General features: G+C 39.2%; 2 protein-coding genes across 2 annotated transcripts; one reads left to right on the top strand and one right to left on the bottom strand.

The window, feature by feature from the left end:
- Positions 1-379: 379 nt before the first annotated feature.
- Positions 380-8,090, bottom strand: nop2 (NOP2 nucleolar protein homolog (yeast)). The gene is made up of 16 exons (XM_034218924.1): positions 7,933-8,090; positions 6,613-6,740; positions 6,466-6,508; positions 5,851-5,915; positions 5,444-5,733; positions 4,425-4,632; positions 4,143-4,342; positions 3,870-3,959; positions 3,483-3,570; positions 3,224-3,364; positions 2,682-2,821; positions 2,108-2,197; positions 1,805-1,927; positions 1,461-1,558; positions 1,246-1,382; positions 380-1,159 (listed from the first exon to the last, which is right to left on the bottom strand). Exons 2-16 carry the CDS (start codon positions 6,716-6,718, stop codon positions 684-686), a joined length of 2,295 nt encoding a protein of 764 aa, XP_034074815.1. The 5' UTR covers positions 6,719-6,740; positions 7,933-8,090; the 3' UTR covers positions 380-683.
- A 1,059-nt stretch (positions 8,091-9,149) lies between these two features.
- Positions 9,150-16,127, top strand: emg1 (EMG1 N1-specific pseudouridine methyltransferase). The gene is made up of 5 exons (XM_034218917.1): positions 9,150-9,351; positions 9,476-9,577; positions 10,618-10,759; positions 14,626-14,834; positions 15,734-16,127. The coding sequence occupies exons 1-5, from the start codon at positions 9,202-9,204 to the stop codon at positions 15,845-15,847; spliced, it is 717 nt and encodes a 238-aa protein (XP_034074808.1). The 5' UTR covers positions 9,150-9,201; the 3' UTR covers positions 15,848-16,127.
- The last annotated feature ends 1 nt before the right edge of the window (position 16,128 follows it).

The following is a 16,128-nucleotide window of genomic DNA, read 5'->3' as shown; positions in this document are numbered from 1 at the left end:
TCTGCAATTTAATTATGACCACTTAGGACCTAATATTCAACATGCTACAATAAGACTTTTAAACACTTGAATTGTATAGATTTAGTTATTTTTCAATATCTGAAATTAGAAAAAAAAAATTTTTTTTTAATTATGCTCAGTCAGAACTCAAATTCAAGATATATTGTCAGTCATAAATTCAATGAGAGAAAGACATTAATTTATTTGGTAGAGATATGAAACTACACTAATGATACAACATAAATTAGTTAGTAGTAAGTAAGGTAAATGGCTTATGTAACCAAAGAAAAAGGAGTGAAATCTACAATTTGAAGGGTTTATTTATAGCTGGCTTGAAAAAGTTGGCGTAAACAATTAAAAGGAAGACAAATCAAACAAGTGATGAGAAAGATATCTTAAAAGATTTATTATGTTTCACAGATTTATGGAAGTAATCCCACCCTGCAATTAAATCAACAGACAAACATAATGAATATTCTTAAACACAATAAAATGGGAGGACCCAATTTACGCCAACTAGTCTAATCCATTTGTACACAGGTATTACAAATAATATCAGACTGACACATACAGTATCGACACACTGTAATAAAATACCGTTTATCTGAAGAAATCTGGGTCCGTTAAGTAGCTCTAGAAAGCTCCTACATAATCTAGTTCAATTCATCCCGCTGTACACAGCATCACTCTATTTCATTTTTCAACAGGCTCTGTAGCTTTCTGAATTTATTCTTTCCCATCCTTTTCTTCTCCTTCATGGGTGATTTCTTCTGTTTGTCAGCCGTTGATGCTTTAGATTCATCAGCTGTTTTCGCTGCAGGTTTCTTGGCCATGGCCCCTTTCACAGTCTCTCCATCCATCTTGGCTTTCTTTGCCTTTGTTGGTCCCGCAGGTGAGTCCTTTTTGCCTTTTGGCTTCACGATTGCCTGCCTTGCCTTGGCTGCTGTCCCGTTGGTTTGGGGTTTTCCCTTCAAGCCGCCTGCCTTTCCGGGGACGATCGTCTTTTTCTTGGCCGCTGTCCCGTTGGTTTGGGGTTTTCCCTTCAAGCCGACTGCCTTTCCGGGGACGATCTTCTTTTTCTTGTCACTTTTGGCGGGTTTCTTTTCAGGAGATTCTGTAACCACTGTCGCCTCAGGAGCCTCTCCATTTTCCTCTTCTTCTACAAAACAACACAGGATGAGTATATGTTAAACAGGTTAACTAACATGGTTAAAGTTGGCATGTGATAGTTGGATAGAGCGTTACCTTTTACAACTGGTGTAGTTGGAACTACATTGGAGAATTTCTTAAACTTTGCCACAAAAAACCCATCCATGTTGTGGGTATGAGGGTAAAATCGACGAGACAGTTTCAGAGTTGGATGGAATCTACGTTCCTTAAACCTGAACAAATAAAGTAAGGGTTAGAGATTCTGAGAGTATTTGCCTTCAATAACTCAACTCATTGGTTATCTCATTTACCTGGTGAAGCCTTCCTTGCCAAAGTCAAGTCCGCAGGGAACTAATTTGACGTTCCTTTTCTTTAAAGCGTAGTCCACCACCCATTCATTCTCCTCCACCTGGGAGAAGACATTTTGATCAGTATCCAAATGATTCTGCTAACAACTCACACAAAATGTATAAACCTAAGAATGTATAAAAGTAAAAGGTGATACAACTACACATGTTTATTTAAGGAAAAATGCATCTAGATGGAGAAATCTCCTCTGATCTCATACATAAATATAGGGAAGCTAACAAAGGGAATGTGTGGAAGTTTAAAAAAGATCTTTCACCATTGCAACCCCTTAAAGCAGAACACATACCATAATGGAGCAAGTGCAGTAGACTACATATCCTCCCGTAGAGGACTCAGCGTTGACGGAGTCGATGGCGGACAGAAGCAGTTCCTTCTGTAGGTGAGCAGAGCGCTGGATGTCACCTTCATCCTGTCAGGGAATAACAGGGTGGGAACAAGTATTAAACACTATTTAAAACCTACAGTAAGGATCTGTATGACCGTATGTGTGAACAGGGAATAACAGGGTGGGAACAAGTATTAAACACTATTTAAAACCTACAGTAAGAATCTGTATGACCGTATGTGTGAACAGTGAATGTTGTTTTACCTTGCTGGTCTTCACAGCCGGATCTTTAGCGATGACTCCAGTGCCTGAGCACGGAGCATCGAGCAGCACTCGGTCAAATCCACCCATCACCTGCAGGAAACAAATTAAATCAGTGAGTCAGAATACTGCCGATAACTGTAGTATCAAGGCCTCTACACATGGGGGGCATGACGAATAAACATGACAATGTAGTTCGAACACTTGTTCAATAAATCAAATGTAATCGCACTGAATACTCTAAACTATTTTAATGAGTTTTTTTATAACAAAACGCTCTGGCTGAGTTTGAGTTCTCTCTGGTAAACATGTATGCAGCGTATATGTCCAGGGGTTTTATATAATCCTCTAAACATGATTGGCTGATGACTTTATTCACAAATCGAAAGCTAAGAAAAACCTACCTTGGTCTGAAAAAAATTACAGTTTCTTTTTACAAGTTAATATTTGATTTCTGGGAGAAAGCACTCGTCAGAAAAAAACATTCATACATTTGTTGACATAGGACCGAATCGGACAGAGACAAAACATCCACTGTCTGTACAAATCTGAAACGTTAACTCTGTATTAACGTTACCTTTGGGAACTGCCTCCCATCGTAGTTGCAGACCACCGTGTTGGTGACGCCCAGACGGTGGATGTTCCCCACCACACTCTTCAGTCTGTCAGCGTTGGCGTCATTCGCCACGATCGTCCCCGTGTTTCTCATCAGCTGAGCTGAGGGGCGAACATTCACATATATCGTTAAAAACTGTCATTTGCCTTCATTTGCATTGCTCTACATTACAGCTGAGTCCACTAGTGTGACATTCAACAGTTGTTTCAGCATTTACTTTTAGCAAGTGCACCATCATTGATATCAGCTCAAATATAATCATTGTTTTGCTTTTCTTCTTCATACATGATTGTAAACTAAATATTCTTGGATTTAGGACTGCTGGTTGGATTAAATAAGGATTTTAAATATGACATGTTGGGCTATGGAAAATTATAATGGACATTTCACACCATTTTGAGATATTTTAGCAACAAAACATTCTGAAAATCAACAGAAACGGATCAGTAGATGAATCTATAATGAGTTTCATAAGTGTGTATTTAAATGTCAGCACATCTTACCGATATAAGTGGTCTTCCCTCCTGGGGCTGAGCTCATGTCCAGCACTAACTCCCCCTCCTGAGGAGAGAGCGCCATGACGGGCAGGAAGCTGGAGGCTCCTTGCAGCATGTACTGACCGGACAGATACTCCGGGGTCGCACCTTTCATAAAACACAGGAAGAGTCACAGTTAAAGCTGGTTTGGGAAAAGGTCAACTCAGATATTCTCCACTCAAAGATCCTTAATGGTTTGAGTCAGATTGTTGATGCTGAGACTTACCGACGGGTACTGAGGAGTCGTAGATGACCAAACCCACTTTAGACCATTTCCCCAAAGGGTCAAGGTTCACTCCTCTGTTGATCAGGGCCTAAACACAACAAAACACACAAGTTATGTTAAACATATGAGCGCTTGAAGGCAGCACTTGAGACTAGACAATAAAAGTGAAGTCTTTGATGAGTTGACAATTCATTTTTTTCTCTGAAATGTCACATTGTTGGTTCTGCTAACTGCATTTTTTTAAGTTGTATTGTTATGTTACATTTCTTTACATATAATGCAGTTAAATCGTGTACAAAATAAATGAATACTTTATCCATGCTTTTTAATAAGTTCAATTGCAAGAAACTAGCCGTTTAATCCCCCTCTCCCACTCCGAGCACTGACCTGGGCCAGATCCCTCCTCCTGGTCTTCAGTGTGTTTGTGCGGATAGTGACAGGTCTGTGGATTTCATTCGCCTCGAGGAAATCAACCAGCTGTGTGCGAGAAAAGAAAAACAGATTGATAAATCAAATTTAAAAAAATCAGTGTATTCACATTTTTTATAGAACTCAAAACATATTCAAAGTCTTGTAATTGTGTACATTATTCTGTTATAATCATGATGCAAACAACATCACAATGTGCTTGGTAGGGCCTGAGTGGGAACAATGACCCACCTCTGAAAGGGGGAAGATGTCCATTAACTTCTCGAGGAGGAAGTGGTTGTAGCTGTAGTAAGTACACAGATCCTTCTTCAGGAGAGAGAGGTACTCGGCCCTCTCTTTGCCCTCTTCTCTCTGCTTTGTGAAGTTACAGAGCACTTCGATGTTGTCCTTTATCCTCTGATGGATGGTCTTCAGGTCCAGAGGCAGGATGCCTTCAAAAACAGACACGATTTAGACTTCTTGCTTAAACAAATTTGATGTGAAAGACAAAGACTTTTTTGGAAAGCCGCTCACCTTCTTTCGCACTCTCCTCTGCCCCGGGCAGCTTGAATGCGTCCATCTCATCCATGTTGGCTTGTACCGTGTCTTCCTCCTCATCAGAATCGGATTTCTTTTTCTTTTTAGCATCATCTTCATCGTCGTCACTATCGTCGTCGCTATCCAGATCCAAGGCTTCCTTCAGCTGTTGTGCTTTCTTTGCTGCGCGCTCGATGGGAAGGAGCTAAAAGTAAACAAAACAAGGAACGTTGTTAGTCATTCATACTATCTATAATCAGGGATGCAAACACAGGTATGGGGGAAAAAGAGAGAACTATTCGAAGCAGAAAAAAACCAGCGTAATATACCATCTGACAAAGGCCTGTGCTATAATGCTTCAATTAACTGCTATTCTTTATAATATACTCAGATCAATAGGAGACAGAGATGTTAAGTTACATCCTCCGAGGGCCGTACAAATGATTGAACTCAACCTCTGCTTAAAAAAACTAAAATCACAGCCCATTCATTTCACCTTTCTTTCATGCTGTGCAAAGAACAAGCAGATATCGTACCATGACTCACGTATGCATGCATGTACGTGCACGGTGTGGCATGACCACAAAAACAGAAAGATATGGACACAAGATGTGTGCAAATGTATTTAGTTTCCTATCCATGTGAACATGATTTAAGTGGGGGGGACCTCACCGGGAAGATTTTTTTTAAATAAAGTTGTCCGTCAGTCGGATGGACGGACGGACCCCCCCCCCCCCCAAAACGAAAACTCTTCGATTCTCCACGAATTACACAAGTCACCCAAATCAGCGTTAAAAAAGCGCCGAAAAGCGCCTAATTTGCATCACTGTATAATGTACCACATGGACCATGGAACACTTTAATACACACAACCAGGAGCTTTGTTTTAACACGTTAACAGTGAAGTCAAATCAGGGACTGCGACGATAACATTTGGATATTTATTTAGAAATGACGGCCACATTTTCATAAATAAAGAAAAATACAAGAACATGTGTCAGAACTACATCACGTACCTCTCCATCACTTTCTGCTTCACTGCCATCAGGTGCTCCGTAGTCATCAACCATTTCTTCATCATCATCATCCTCCTTTTCTTCTCCTTCTTTGATTTCTACTTTGGCACTCTTCTTCTTCTTTCCTTGTTCTTTTACTCCTTTCTTTGTCTGCTCCTCCTCCTCATCCTCCATCTCCAGATCTTCCTCGTTCTCCCAGTGTTCATCGCTGTCATCCCCACTTTCAGCTTCTTCCAGTTTGCGCTTCCTCTTAGCTGGTGTCAACCATTCACTGTTCTCATCAGTGAATCCTTCAGGGAAAAGGGACGATGAACACCGTGGATATTTGCTGTGATATACTCACTTTAGCAACACTAGTTCAAGTCACACTCAATTACATTGTTATTCTCAGAGACTGGTGTGCTTACCTTTCTTTGGTTTTTCCTTAGCAGCATCTTTCGGCGCTTTCTTACTCAGGACTCGTTTTGCCGCTCTGTGAAAAGACAACAGGAATTAGAAACAACGTAAGTTATTTAATGTGCAGAATAAGTCCACCTCATACCCAGCGTTTCCGCTCGGAGCGCCCTGAACTCGAGCCGAGGGCGTCCAAAAAAATTAATAATTCGAGAGAAGATCGAGTTTTTATCGCTTGAAATGACGAAAAGGAAAAAGGACAAGGCCGTCCCTCTGCTGGAGGGGCAAAGGAGTCTGGTGGGATTATTTTCGCCGCCAGCAAAGCGTGTTCCTGTGACGGGAAGTGTACTGCCGGCGAGCCTTGACGGGGGGCGCTAGTGGAGCACAAGCGTGAACTGAGAGCGCCGGAGCCTCGCAGCGGCGAAACTGAGGCTCCGTGGTAAACTGTGGTAACATGAAGAGCCGTTTGGGAGCCGGCTCTTCTTAGTGAGCCGAGCCAAATGATCCGGCTCACTAAGAAGAGCCGGAATCCCCATCACTAATACGCAAAGAGATAGAATCTATAAGGGACGGCTCAATTGGGGGTGGACGCCCTCTCGGCCCTGGCCTGGCGGAAACACTGCTCATACCTCTTCCTGCTTCTGCTTGACAGACGTTTAGCTGTTGCTTCCTCTGCAAACAGAAATGAAACACTTTTAGAAACATAGCGATGCAGTCATTAAGATAAAGCAGTTGAAGTTAAACGTTATCCATCTTTATCATCAGCTGGTAATCACCCTCAGGTATGAAACTGGCCAACTCTATCTCCGCTCCTTTCTGCTTCCTGGATTTCCTCCCCGGCCCTTTCTTCACGTGGGTGGTGGGATCCAATTTACGACCCATGACTCCAAATGACACTGACGATCTGAAATCAAGAAGAAAGTCACGTTTCATATTCCAATCCTACAGTGCTGTCGTTGAACATGGAGAGAAGCGTCTGTCTGTGGCAAAGATGTTAAATATTCCTACGCATACATGGGGGGATCGTTTAGGGGATTTTCCTTCATGCTAATCTAACTAGACTAGACACTACAAAAATGTGACTTTACAGGTCAAGACTTTAAAATCTCAGTTTAACACACATTGTCTTCAATTAAGAACATAGTTATAATTGGCTCTATGTTGACAACATTATAATGGAGCTCGTATAAGAGCATCATTCTTTTTGCAATGAGGCCGACTTTGATATTATGAGCATATTAACGTTACTCAGTTTACCAAAGATACACATTTTAACCAACTATGGTATTTCATATGCAGAGGTGGGAAGTAACTAAGTAGATTTACTCAGGTACTGTACTCAAGCACAAATTAGGTACTTGTACTTCACTTCAGTATGCTACTTTGTACTTCTACCCCACTACAATTCAGAGGTAAATAGTGTACTTTTACTCCACTACCTTTATCAATAATCAGGTGTTGAATCAGACGTTAGTTCCACCTGGAGTAAATCCACAAGGTACCCTGCAGTATACAAAGTCATTCAAACTAGCTGCACCTTCACCAGCTTTGAGAACACTTTCATGATCAATCATTATAAAACATATCATATATATTATTCTGAAATGGACCAATCTGCACGATGACTACTTTCACTGTCGCTACTTTAACTATATTTTGATGATAATACTTTTCTACTTTTACTTGAGGAACATTTTGAATGCAGGACTTTTACTGTAACACGTACACTCTGGTACTTCTACTTTTACTCAAGTACAAGATCTGAGTACTTCTACTTGTACTCAATAACAAGATCTGAGTACTTCTCCCTCCTCTGCCAAAGATGCACATTTTCACTAGTTATAATATTTCATATGCATCAAAAATGACATTGCAGGCAACACAGCTACATTAAATATAATATTACACACATTAAAATGCTCTTGCACTTCAGCAGTGACATGTTAACGACAGAAAAAGCAGTTTAGACACACATTAGCGTTAGTGGACTAGACGTCACACCTCGTGTTCACAAAACATCATTTAGACCTCGGTTATGAACACACACCGCAGTAATGTTCCCTAATGTACTCAACTACACTTTCCCTCATACTCACCGCTGAATATGTTCCTTTTTGATCCAATTATTGAGTGTACGGTGTAAGGTAAAAACACACACGTGAGTATTCCTTCAACACGTTGTAGAGGAACATCCGGCACACATAAGTGACGTGACGATGATGGCGATCATGATGGCGATGGCGAACATGCGCGCACACGGAAACCATCGAGGACACACTTTAATGCATAAGATCAAATGTTATTGTATTTTTATAGAACTAAATATGTAGTAAAGCTACAATAAATATTTGTTTTCTTTATTGTCATTTTTATTGTCTCTTTTGTATTTGTATAATTATTATGTTTACATTATTATTAGTTTATTATTTTAAGTATTCATTAAAAAAAGTATTAATTGTGTTTATTCATTTATTTTATGTTTTTTATTAACATTTTTGTAATTTTTTGTATTATTATTAATTTATTATTATTGTATTTATTATTTTGTATTAGTATTTTATTTTTTAAATACTTTAGTGTAGTTATATGTCGTGTCTTTCAATTAAATAAACCAAATAAGGGAAGTGATAAAGGTATAACCTAAAATACGTATTCAAAAAAATGTAGGTGTGTTTAATTTGTCTTTCTTTTCCTTTTCACTGTAACTAAATACTACAGTGCTAAATGTCTCATAAGAACCACCAGTACTGGATAAAAACGGTAATTTTGTTCACTTTTATTGAGAAGTCAAATGTTTGAAATGTATTTATTAGGATAAACCCCTTGAGATGCACCAGCTAGTTTTCAAGGGGGTCCCGACAAAAGCAACGCCATACAGACATTCAAAAGAACAAGAAACACAAATCAACAAAGTGACAGGGAATTACAGTAATGACAGAAGGACATACAACATGTTATAGGGGTTCTGCAACCTTTTAACATCCAATTAAAATACAAAAGAGGAACAAATAAACACATTTTGGGGACATAGCATAACAATGAATTAACAGCAATAATCAGATATGTATTTATTTTTCAACTTTTCGATAAGTGTAATATAATTAAATATCCATTAGAAATAATTTGGAAATGTTGGTTTTCTTTTGGTCAATTTAAATGTATGTACACAAAATTGCACAACACAAATATTAAAAAGATAATTTATTTCGTCGAATGAGTTATTACAAAAATATATAAATATATATAAATTACTTTTCTACGTAGAAAGTGTTGCATGTGAATCCGAAATGTGTATTTTGCACCCACTCGTGAACGCGCACTCCTGCCGTGACGCACACATCGCGCGACACTCTGAACCCGGCATCATGGCGGCTCCTAACGAGAAGAAGCGTGGTCTGGAACATTTGGACGAATATGAGCCAAAACCAGCCAAACATCTCCGCAGTTTGCACGACCGCATGGCGGACAGGAGGCTGGTGGTCATCCTGGAGGGAGCGTCGTTAGAGACAGTGAAGGTGTGTGTGTTGGTGTGAGTGTGTGTGTGTTGTGATCAGACCTGCTACAAGTGGAAGTGACATCATATACCTTTAAACTGAGGCTCACTGCTATAATGAAAACCTGTTTTGTTTTTTCTCCCAGGTTGGAAAAACCTTTGAGCTGCTAAACTGTGACCAACACAAAAATATCATTGTCAAAAGTGGAAGAAATCCAGGACATATCAGGCCAGACATCACACACCAGGTAAGCACTCATTACACTGCACATCTGTATTCTCCACTTGTGTCTGTGTGACCTACAGTCAGATTTCCTTTTGAATTTTGTATTTTTGTATCACTGACTGTATCTACAATTTGAGCAGAGATCCCCTTAAGAATACTAGAATGTAGTTATGCATGATTGATGTGTTCAATCATGGCCTATTCTACTTAAAAAGTGTTAAGCTGATACTTCTATATAAAGCTCAGGGTTCTTACGGTCATTAAAAACCTGGAAGTCATAGAAATTCAAAATGCAAATTCCTGGAAAAGTCATGGAAATGTAACTAAAGTTGCATCAAATATAATTTATATTTTATCTAATCGCCGAAATAGTAATACTATAATGATAATAAATACTGTATCGTATAGTAATGAAGCGTAAAATGGCATTTAACTGTCAAGGTGTTTTGCTGGTGAGAGATTTGAGTTGCTTTAGCCTGTAGAAGCTAGTAAGCCTTATTTTCCTGTTCCATGTTTAAATAAACCATTTTCAGTGGTACTGCTGAGAGTAATTTTTTTGGTCATGGAAAATTAGGTAAAGGTCATGGAGAAGCATTGGTGAAAAGTGTATGAACCCTGAAAGCTGCTTAAGATGACTATAACATTGATAATGAATTGTATTTATACAACACTTTTAAAACGAAGTTACCAAGTGCTTCAAAAGATAAGAATGATAAGCCAATGACCAAAAACGATTTAAAAACAGTCAAAGTCATACAGAGAGAGATGCACCAATATAGTATAGTTTCAATATAATACAATTGTCTGTTTTCAATCCATATCAGCTCTTTGAAGCAATATTTAGTAGTGGTAGAAGTCCAATTTTACTCTCAGTATTTGTCCAATAGTTTCAGAAGTTTATGGGATTTGGTTTTACTGAATACAAGTTGAAAAATAATAGTCGTAGCTGTGATGTTTTGTTTTTTTATTCAAGCTGCGAAAACCATGAATGTGGCTATTATAGCGTATGTGTGACATCTGTTGTAGAGCAGTTTTTAATGACTGAATGTCTCTTGTTTCCAGTCCCTGCTCATGTTGATGGACAGTCCTCTGAACAGGGCGGGTCTGCTGCAGGTTTACATCCACACAGAGAAGAACGCCTTGATAGAGATCAACCCTCAGACCCGCATCCCCAGGACCTTCACTCGCTTCTGTGGCCTCATGGGTAAGTAGCTTTCTCTGTATAAATACACACTGTTTTCACAATAACTTTTTACAGACACACATACAGACATACATATATCTAATATGTAAATATGACCCAAAAAGTACACACATCCTTTACTCAAGTAGAAGTACAGATACTCATGTTTAAAAATACTCTGGTGAAAGTAGAAGTACTGACTAAACTTCTTTACTCAAGTGAAAGTAAAGAAGTATGGGCTTTGAAATGTACTTAAGTAAAAAGTACCTTTAAAGAGTACCTGACCTCCCTTTATATTAATAGAACAATAATGTCATTGTTAGTAGGGATGCTCCGATCGCCAATTTCGGGGCCGATCGCCGGAATCAGTATCGGCCGATACCGATCGCCGATCCGATCGAGTGGGCGGGGCCTAAATGGAAGATTTAAACATCACTTTAAATCTTCCATTTAAAGTGATGTTTAAAACTCAGTTAATGCTCATTCACTGGAGCTTCCACAAACAACAATCAACTTAATTATTACATTCAAATGATGTACATTATTCAAGTTTACATTCACTTTGGATAATAACACGGGAGAAATTAGCGGAAGCGCTCTCTTTTCCTCTCCCCCTCTCCTGACAGCCTGTCAGTATCTCATGCAGCTCACTGATCCAGTAAGAGTGACCCGACAATGAAGAATACATATATTTAAAATAACTAGTTTAGCTTGATCCAGAGGTAGATACAATAGCTAAGTGTGTTAGGTCTAACTCTTACGGTACGTCCACACAGCAGCTTTTAAAAAATCTTGGAGCTGGGCGTGTCTGAAAGCTTGGGGATTTTTTGCGAGCAACGCGACCAACAACCAATCACATGAATCTCCCGCCCCCGACATACAAAGCAAAAAGCCCCGGGGATTTTATGCGAGCAATATATATATATATATACACTCCCCAAACAGGCGAAAACTTTCCAGTTTCACCCACTGTCTCTGCCACCTCCCTCCATGCCTGGTTCCTCCGGTTTGTATCCCGTTAATAGTTCTGGTCGTAAAGAACCGGGTGATTTGCTACCGTAATTTCTCGTTTGGAATATGAGGAAATGAACTGCGGTCTGGTTCTCCCTGTGTGTGTTTCGCTGCGCTTACCGGTCCGGCGGGCGGAGCTGCAGGATTTCTGCTTCACACACGTTGCATACCGCTATTTTACTGTGTTTTTCGGACACCTTAAAATACTGCCAGACCGGTGAAGCCATTTTGGCGAGCTTGTTTTGCCGCACACAGAGAAAAGTGTCATGTATTTTACGTCATGCGATCGGCTCTCGCGATCGGCATGTTTAGAGAGCACCGATCGATCGGTAGAGAGTGAGTATCGGCCGATCTCGATCGGTGACCGATCGATCGGAGCATCCCTAATTGTTAGCTAATGAATGTTTCCATGCTGAACAACGGCAACATGACAACATTTCCATTGGTCCCTCTTCTTTAGAGAAGACCAGGAAATGATGGATACACGGATCGTGTTCAAATCAATAGGCACGCAATGACTCTAAAGAATAATGATCACGCATCAAACACACATTCAGACTAAAGGAACCAGCTGTTTGGAAAATGAGAGAAGTAGAAAGTACAGGTATTTGAGTTCAACATGTAAGAAGTAGAAAGTACAGGTATTTGAGTTCAACATGTAAGAAGTAGAAAGTACAGGTATTAGGGTTCAACATGTAAGAAGTAGAAAGTACAGGTATTAGTGTTCAACATGTAAGAAGTAGAAAGTACAGGTATTAGTGTTCAACATGTAAGAAGTAGAAAGTACAGGTATTTGAGTTCAACATGTAAGAAGTAGAAAGTACAGGTATTAGTGTTCAACATGTAAGAAGTAGAAAGTACAGGTATTAGTGTTCAACATGTAAGAAGTAGAAAGTACAGGTATTAGTGTTCAACATGTAAGAAGTAGAAAGTACAGGTATTTGAGTTCAACATGTAAGAAGTAGAAAGTACAGGTATTAGTGTTCAACATGTAAGAAGTAGAAAGTACAGGTATTTGGGTTCAACATGTAAGAAGTAGAAAGTACAGGTATTAGTGTTCAACATGTAAGAAGTAGAAAGTACAGGTATTAGTGTTCAACATGTAAGAAGTAGAAAGTACAGGTATTTGTGTTCAACATGTAAGAAGTAGAAAGTACAGGTATTAGTGTTCAACATGTAAGAAGTAGAAGTACAGGTATTAGTGTTCAACATGTAAGAAGTAGAAAGTACAGGTATTTGGGTTCAAAATGTAAGAAGTAGAAAGTACAGGTATTTGAGTTCAACATGTAAGAAGTAGAAAGTACAGGTATTTGTGTTCAACATGTAAGAAGTAGAAAGTGCAGGTATTTGAGTTCAACATGTAAGAAGTAGAAAGTGCAGGTATTTGAGTTCAACATGTAAGAAGTAGAAAGTGCAGGTATTTGGGTTCAAAATGTAAGAAGTAGAAAGTACAGGTATTTGAGTTCAACATGTAAGAAGTAGAAAGTGCAGGTATTTGTGTTCAACATGTAAGAAGTAGAAAGTACAGGTATTTGGGTTCAAAATGTAAGAAGTAGAAAGTACAGGTATTTGAGTTCAACATGTAAGAAGTAGAAAGTGCAGGTATTTGTGTTCAACATGTAAGAAGTAGAAAGTACAGGTATTTGAGTTCAACATGTAAGAAGTAGAAAGTACAGGTATTTGAGTTCAACATGTAAGAAGTAGAAAGTACAGGTATTTGAGTTCAACATGTAAGAAGTAGAAAGTACAGGTATTTGAGTTCAACATGTAAGAAGTAGAAAGTACAGGTATTTGTGTTCAACATGTAAGAAGTAGAAAGTACAGGTATTTGTGTTCAACATGTAAGAAGTAGAAAGTGCAGGTATTTGAGTTCAACATGTAAGAAGTAGAAAGTACAGGTATTTGGGTTCAAAATGTAAGAAGTAGAAAGTACAGGTATTTGAGTTCAACATGTAAGAAGTAGAAAGTGCAGGTATTTGTGTTCAACATGTAAGAAGTAGAAAGTACAGGTATTTGAGTTCAACATGTAAGAAGTAGAAAGTACAGGTATTTGAGTTCAACATGTAAGAAGTAGAAAGTACAGGTATTTGAGTTCAACATGTAAGAAGTAGAAAGTACAGGTATTTGTGTTCAACATGTAAGAAGTAGAAAGTACAGGTATTTGTGTTCAACATGTAAGAAGTAGAAAGTACAGGTATTTGAGTTCAACATGTAAGAAGTAGAAAGTACAGGTATTTGTGTTCAACATGTAAGAAGTAGAAAGTACAGGTATTTGAGTTCAACATGTAAGAAGTAGAAAGTACAGGTATTTGTGTTCAACATGTAAGAAGTAGAAAGTACAGGTATTTGTGTTCAACATGTAAGAAGTAGAAAGTACAGGTATTTGAGTTCAACATGTAAGAAGTAGAAAGTACAGGTATTTGAGTTCAACATGTAAGAAGTAGAAAGTACAGGTATTTGAGTTCAACATGTAAGAAGTAGAAAGTACAGGTATTTGAGTTCAACATGTAAGAAGTAGAAAGTACAGGTATTTGAGTTCAACATGTAAGAAGTAGAAAGTACAGGTATTTGAGTTCAACATGTAAGAAGTAGAAAGTACAGGTATTTGTGTTCAACATGTGAGAAGTAGAAAGTGCAGGTATTTGTGTTCAACATGTAAGAAGTAGAAAGTACAGGTATTTGTGTTAGAAATGTAAGAAGTAAAAAGTCGTCAGAAAAATAAGTAGTTGAGTAAAGTACTGATACCAGAAAAGTATACTTAAGAACAGTAATGGAGTATTTGTACTCCACTACTTCCCACCTCTGGAAATTAATGAGTTAATCATTAATTATCTTATGTCTTCATGTCTCAATCTCTTCCCCTCCTCTTGTCTCAGTCCAGCTGCTCCACAAGCTGAGCGTCCGGGCTGCTGACGGCCCCCAGAGGCTCCTGAGGATGATTAAGAACCCGGTGTCGGACCACCTTCCTCCCGGCTGCCCTCGTATCTCCACCTCCTTCTCTGCCGGAGAGGAGGCCATCTGTCCCCGGACTCTGGTGCCAGAGGGGCCGGCTGCTGTGGTGATCGGAGCGTTCGCACACGGAGCGGTAAGAGTTAGCACGGTGGAGGATTCACTGCTTCATGGACGTGTATTTTGTGTAACTTTATTTTATTCTATTTTTGTATTATATTATAATTTTTTTTTTACTTTAATACATTATTATGCATGCTTCTACGTAACATTAAGCTGTCTTTGGCTCTTTTTCTGCTGTAACAACGTACATTTCCGCTCTGTGGGACTAATAAAGGTATTGATTAAATGGGTAGAGTGGATGTTTTGAAGCTGGGTTGTAATGAGTTACTTATCCATAATCAGTTTATTACTTCAGTAAATGGGGATCAGCATGCCCCCAGTTTGGTGAAACAGATAATATCACACAAGCAATCCAACGTACTGCTGTGGAAAGGGCAGCAGCAGAATGCATTTAACCCACCTAAAAGCATGACCATCAGGTTAAGTGTACGCTACATTTTGAGTATTTTAAACGGCCTACTTTGCAGCCAGACACTTTAAACCGGACGTCAAGGGCTGTTATCTATATTCTCTTCAAAGCCACCAGACTCCATTGATAACAAACTATAACTGTACTTATCAGAACATGGACGTTTCTGGTGTAACGCTACCTCGATCAGTTAGTCCGTTTCTGTTATTTTGTGACTTTGATTAGTTTAGACTCACCAACGCCATTTAATAACCCAATAAAAAAAAAACGTACTGATCGAGCAGTAGACCATCAGCCACCTTTTCTGCAAGGCTAAATTGTTCTGGCTAATCTTACTTTTGATGGGCCACAGCAATGGATTGCTTCTGTGAGGAACTTCCCCAAACTAGCTACTGATTAACTGACCATGGAAAAGCATGTCATGCAACCCCACTTCAAAAATTCCAGACCTGTCCCTTTAGTCATCAAATATCTGCGTTACTGATCTCTCTGTCTGTCGTTAGGTGAATGTGGACTACGCGGAGAAGACGGTGTCCATCAGTAACTACCCGCTCTCCGCAGCGCTGACCTGTGCTAAGATGTGCTCTGCCTTCGAGGAGGTGTGGGGCGTCCTGTGACAAACACTCAATGAACTGCTGGGGTTCCCCTCAGAGACTTTTTTGACTGGACTATAAATGGATGTGATGTCCGTTTCCGCAGTGATGCTGCGTGGACCACCGACATGAATACCCTTACACTCGGCAGGTGTAGAGATGTATGACCACCATATGTAATTTACATAGGTTTCTGTACTCAGTGTTTCCTTTTCATGTAGAAGAATGATGTTTTTTATACTGTCAATAATTACTGAGGTTTGGATAATCTATCAATACAGTTACATTAAAGTATTTGACTACAT

This window comes from Gymnodraco acuticeps, unplaced genomic scaffold, assembly GCF_902827175.1.
Source record: "Gymnodraco acuticeps unplaced genomic scaffold, fGymAcu1.1, whole genome shotgun sequence".
In the NCBI taxonomy this organism is placed as follows: domain Eukaryota; kingdom Metazoa; phylum Chordata; class Actinopteri; order Perciformes; family Bathydraconidae; genus Gymnodraco; species Gymnodraco acuticeps.
The sequence above is the reverse complement of the archived record's forward strand: the minus strand, read 5'-3'. Positions and strand labels throughout refer to the sequence as shown.

What these genes read in the sequence shown, in the direction of transcription:
- nop2 (XM_034218924.1), bottom strand. Translation starts at nt 6,718, where the DNA reads ATGGGTCGTAAATTGGATCCCACCACCCACGTGAAGAAAGGGCCGGGG. An exon ending in AAGCAGAAAGTGATGGAGAG is followed by an intron (nt 4,633 to 5,443) that starts GTACGTGATGTA and finishes GTTTACTTTTAG; the next exon opens with CTCCTTCCCATCGAGCGCGC. An exon ending in AGAGGAGAGTGCGAAAGAAG is followed by an intron (nt 4,343 to 4,424) that starts GTGAGCGGCTTT and finishes CTGTTTTTGAAG; the next exon opens with GCATCCTGCCTCTGGACCTG.
- emg1 (XM_034218917.1), top strand. Translation starts at nt 9,202, where the DNA reads ATGGCGGCTCCTAACGAGAAGAAGCGTGGTCTGGAACATTTGGACGAA. An exon ending in CGTCGTTAGAGACAGTGAAG is followed by an intron (nt 9,352 to 9,475) that starts GTGTGTGTGTTG and finishes TTTTTCTCCCAG; the next exon opens with GTTGGAAAAACCTTTGAGCT. An exon ending in GAGCGTTCGCACACGGAGCG is followed by an intron (nt 14,835 to 15,733) that starts GTAAGAGTTAGC and finishes GTCTGTCGTTAG; the next exon opens with GTGAATGTGGACTACGCGGA.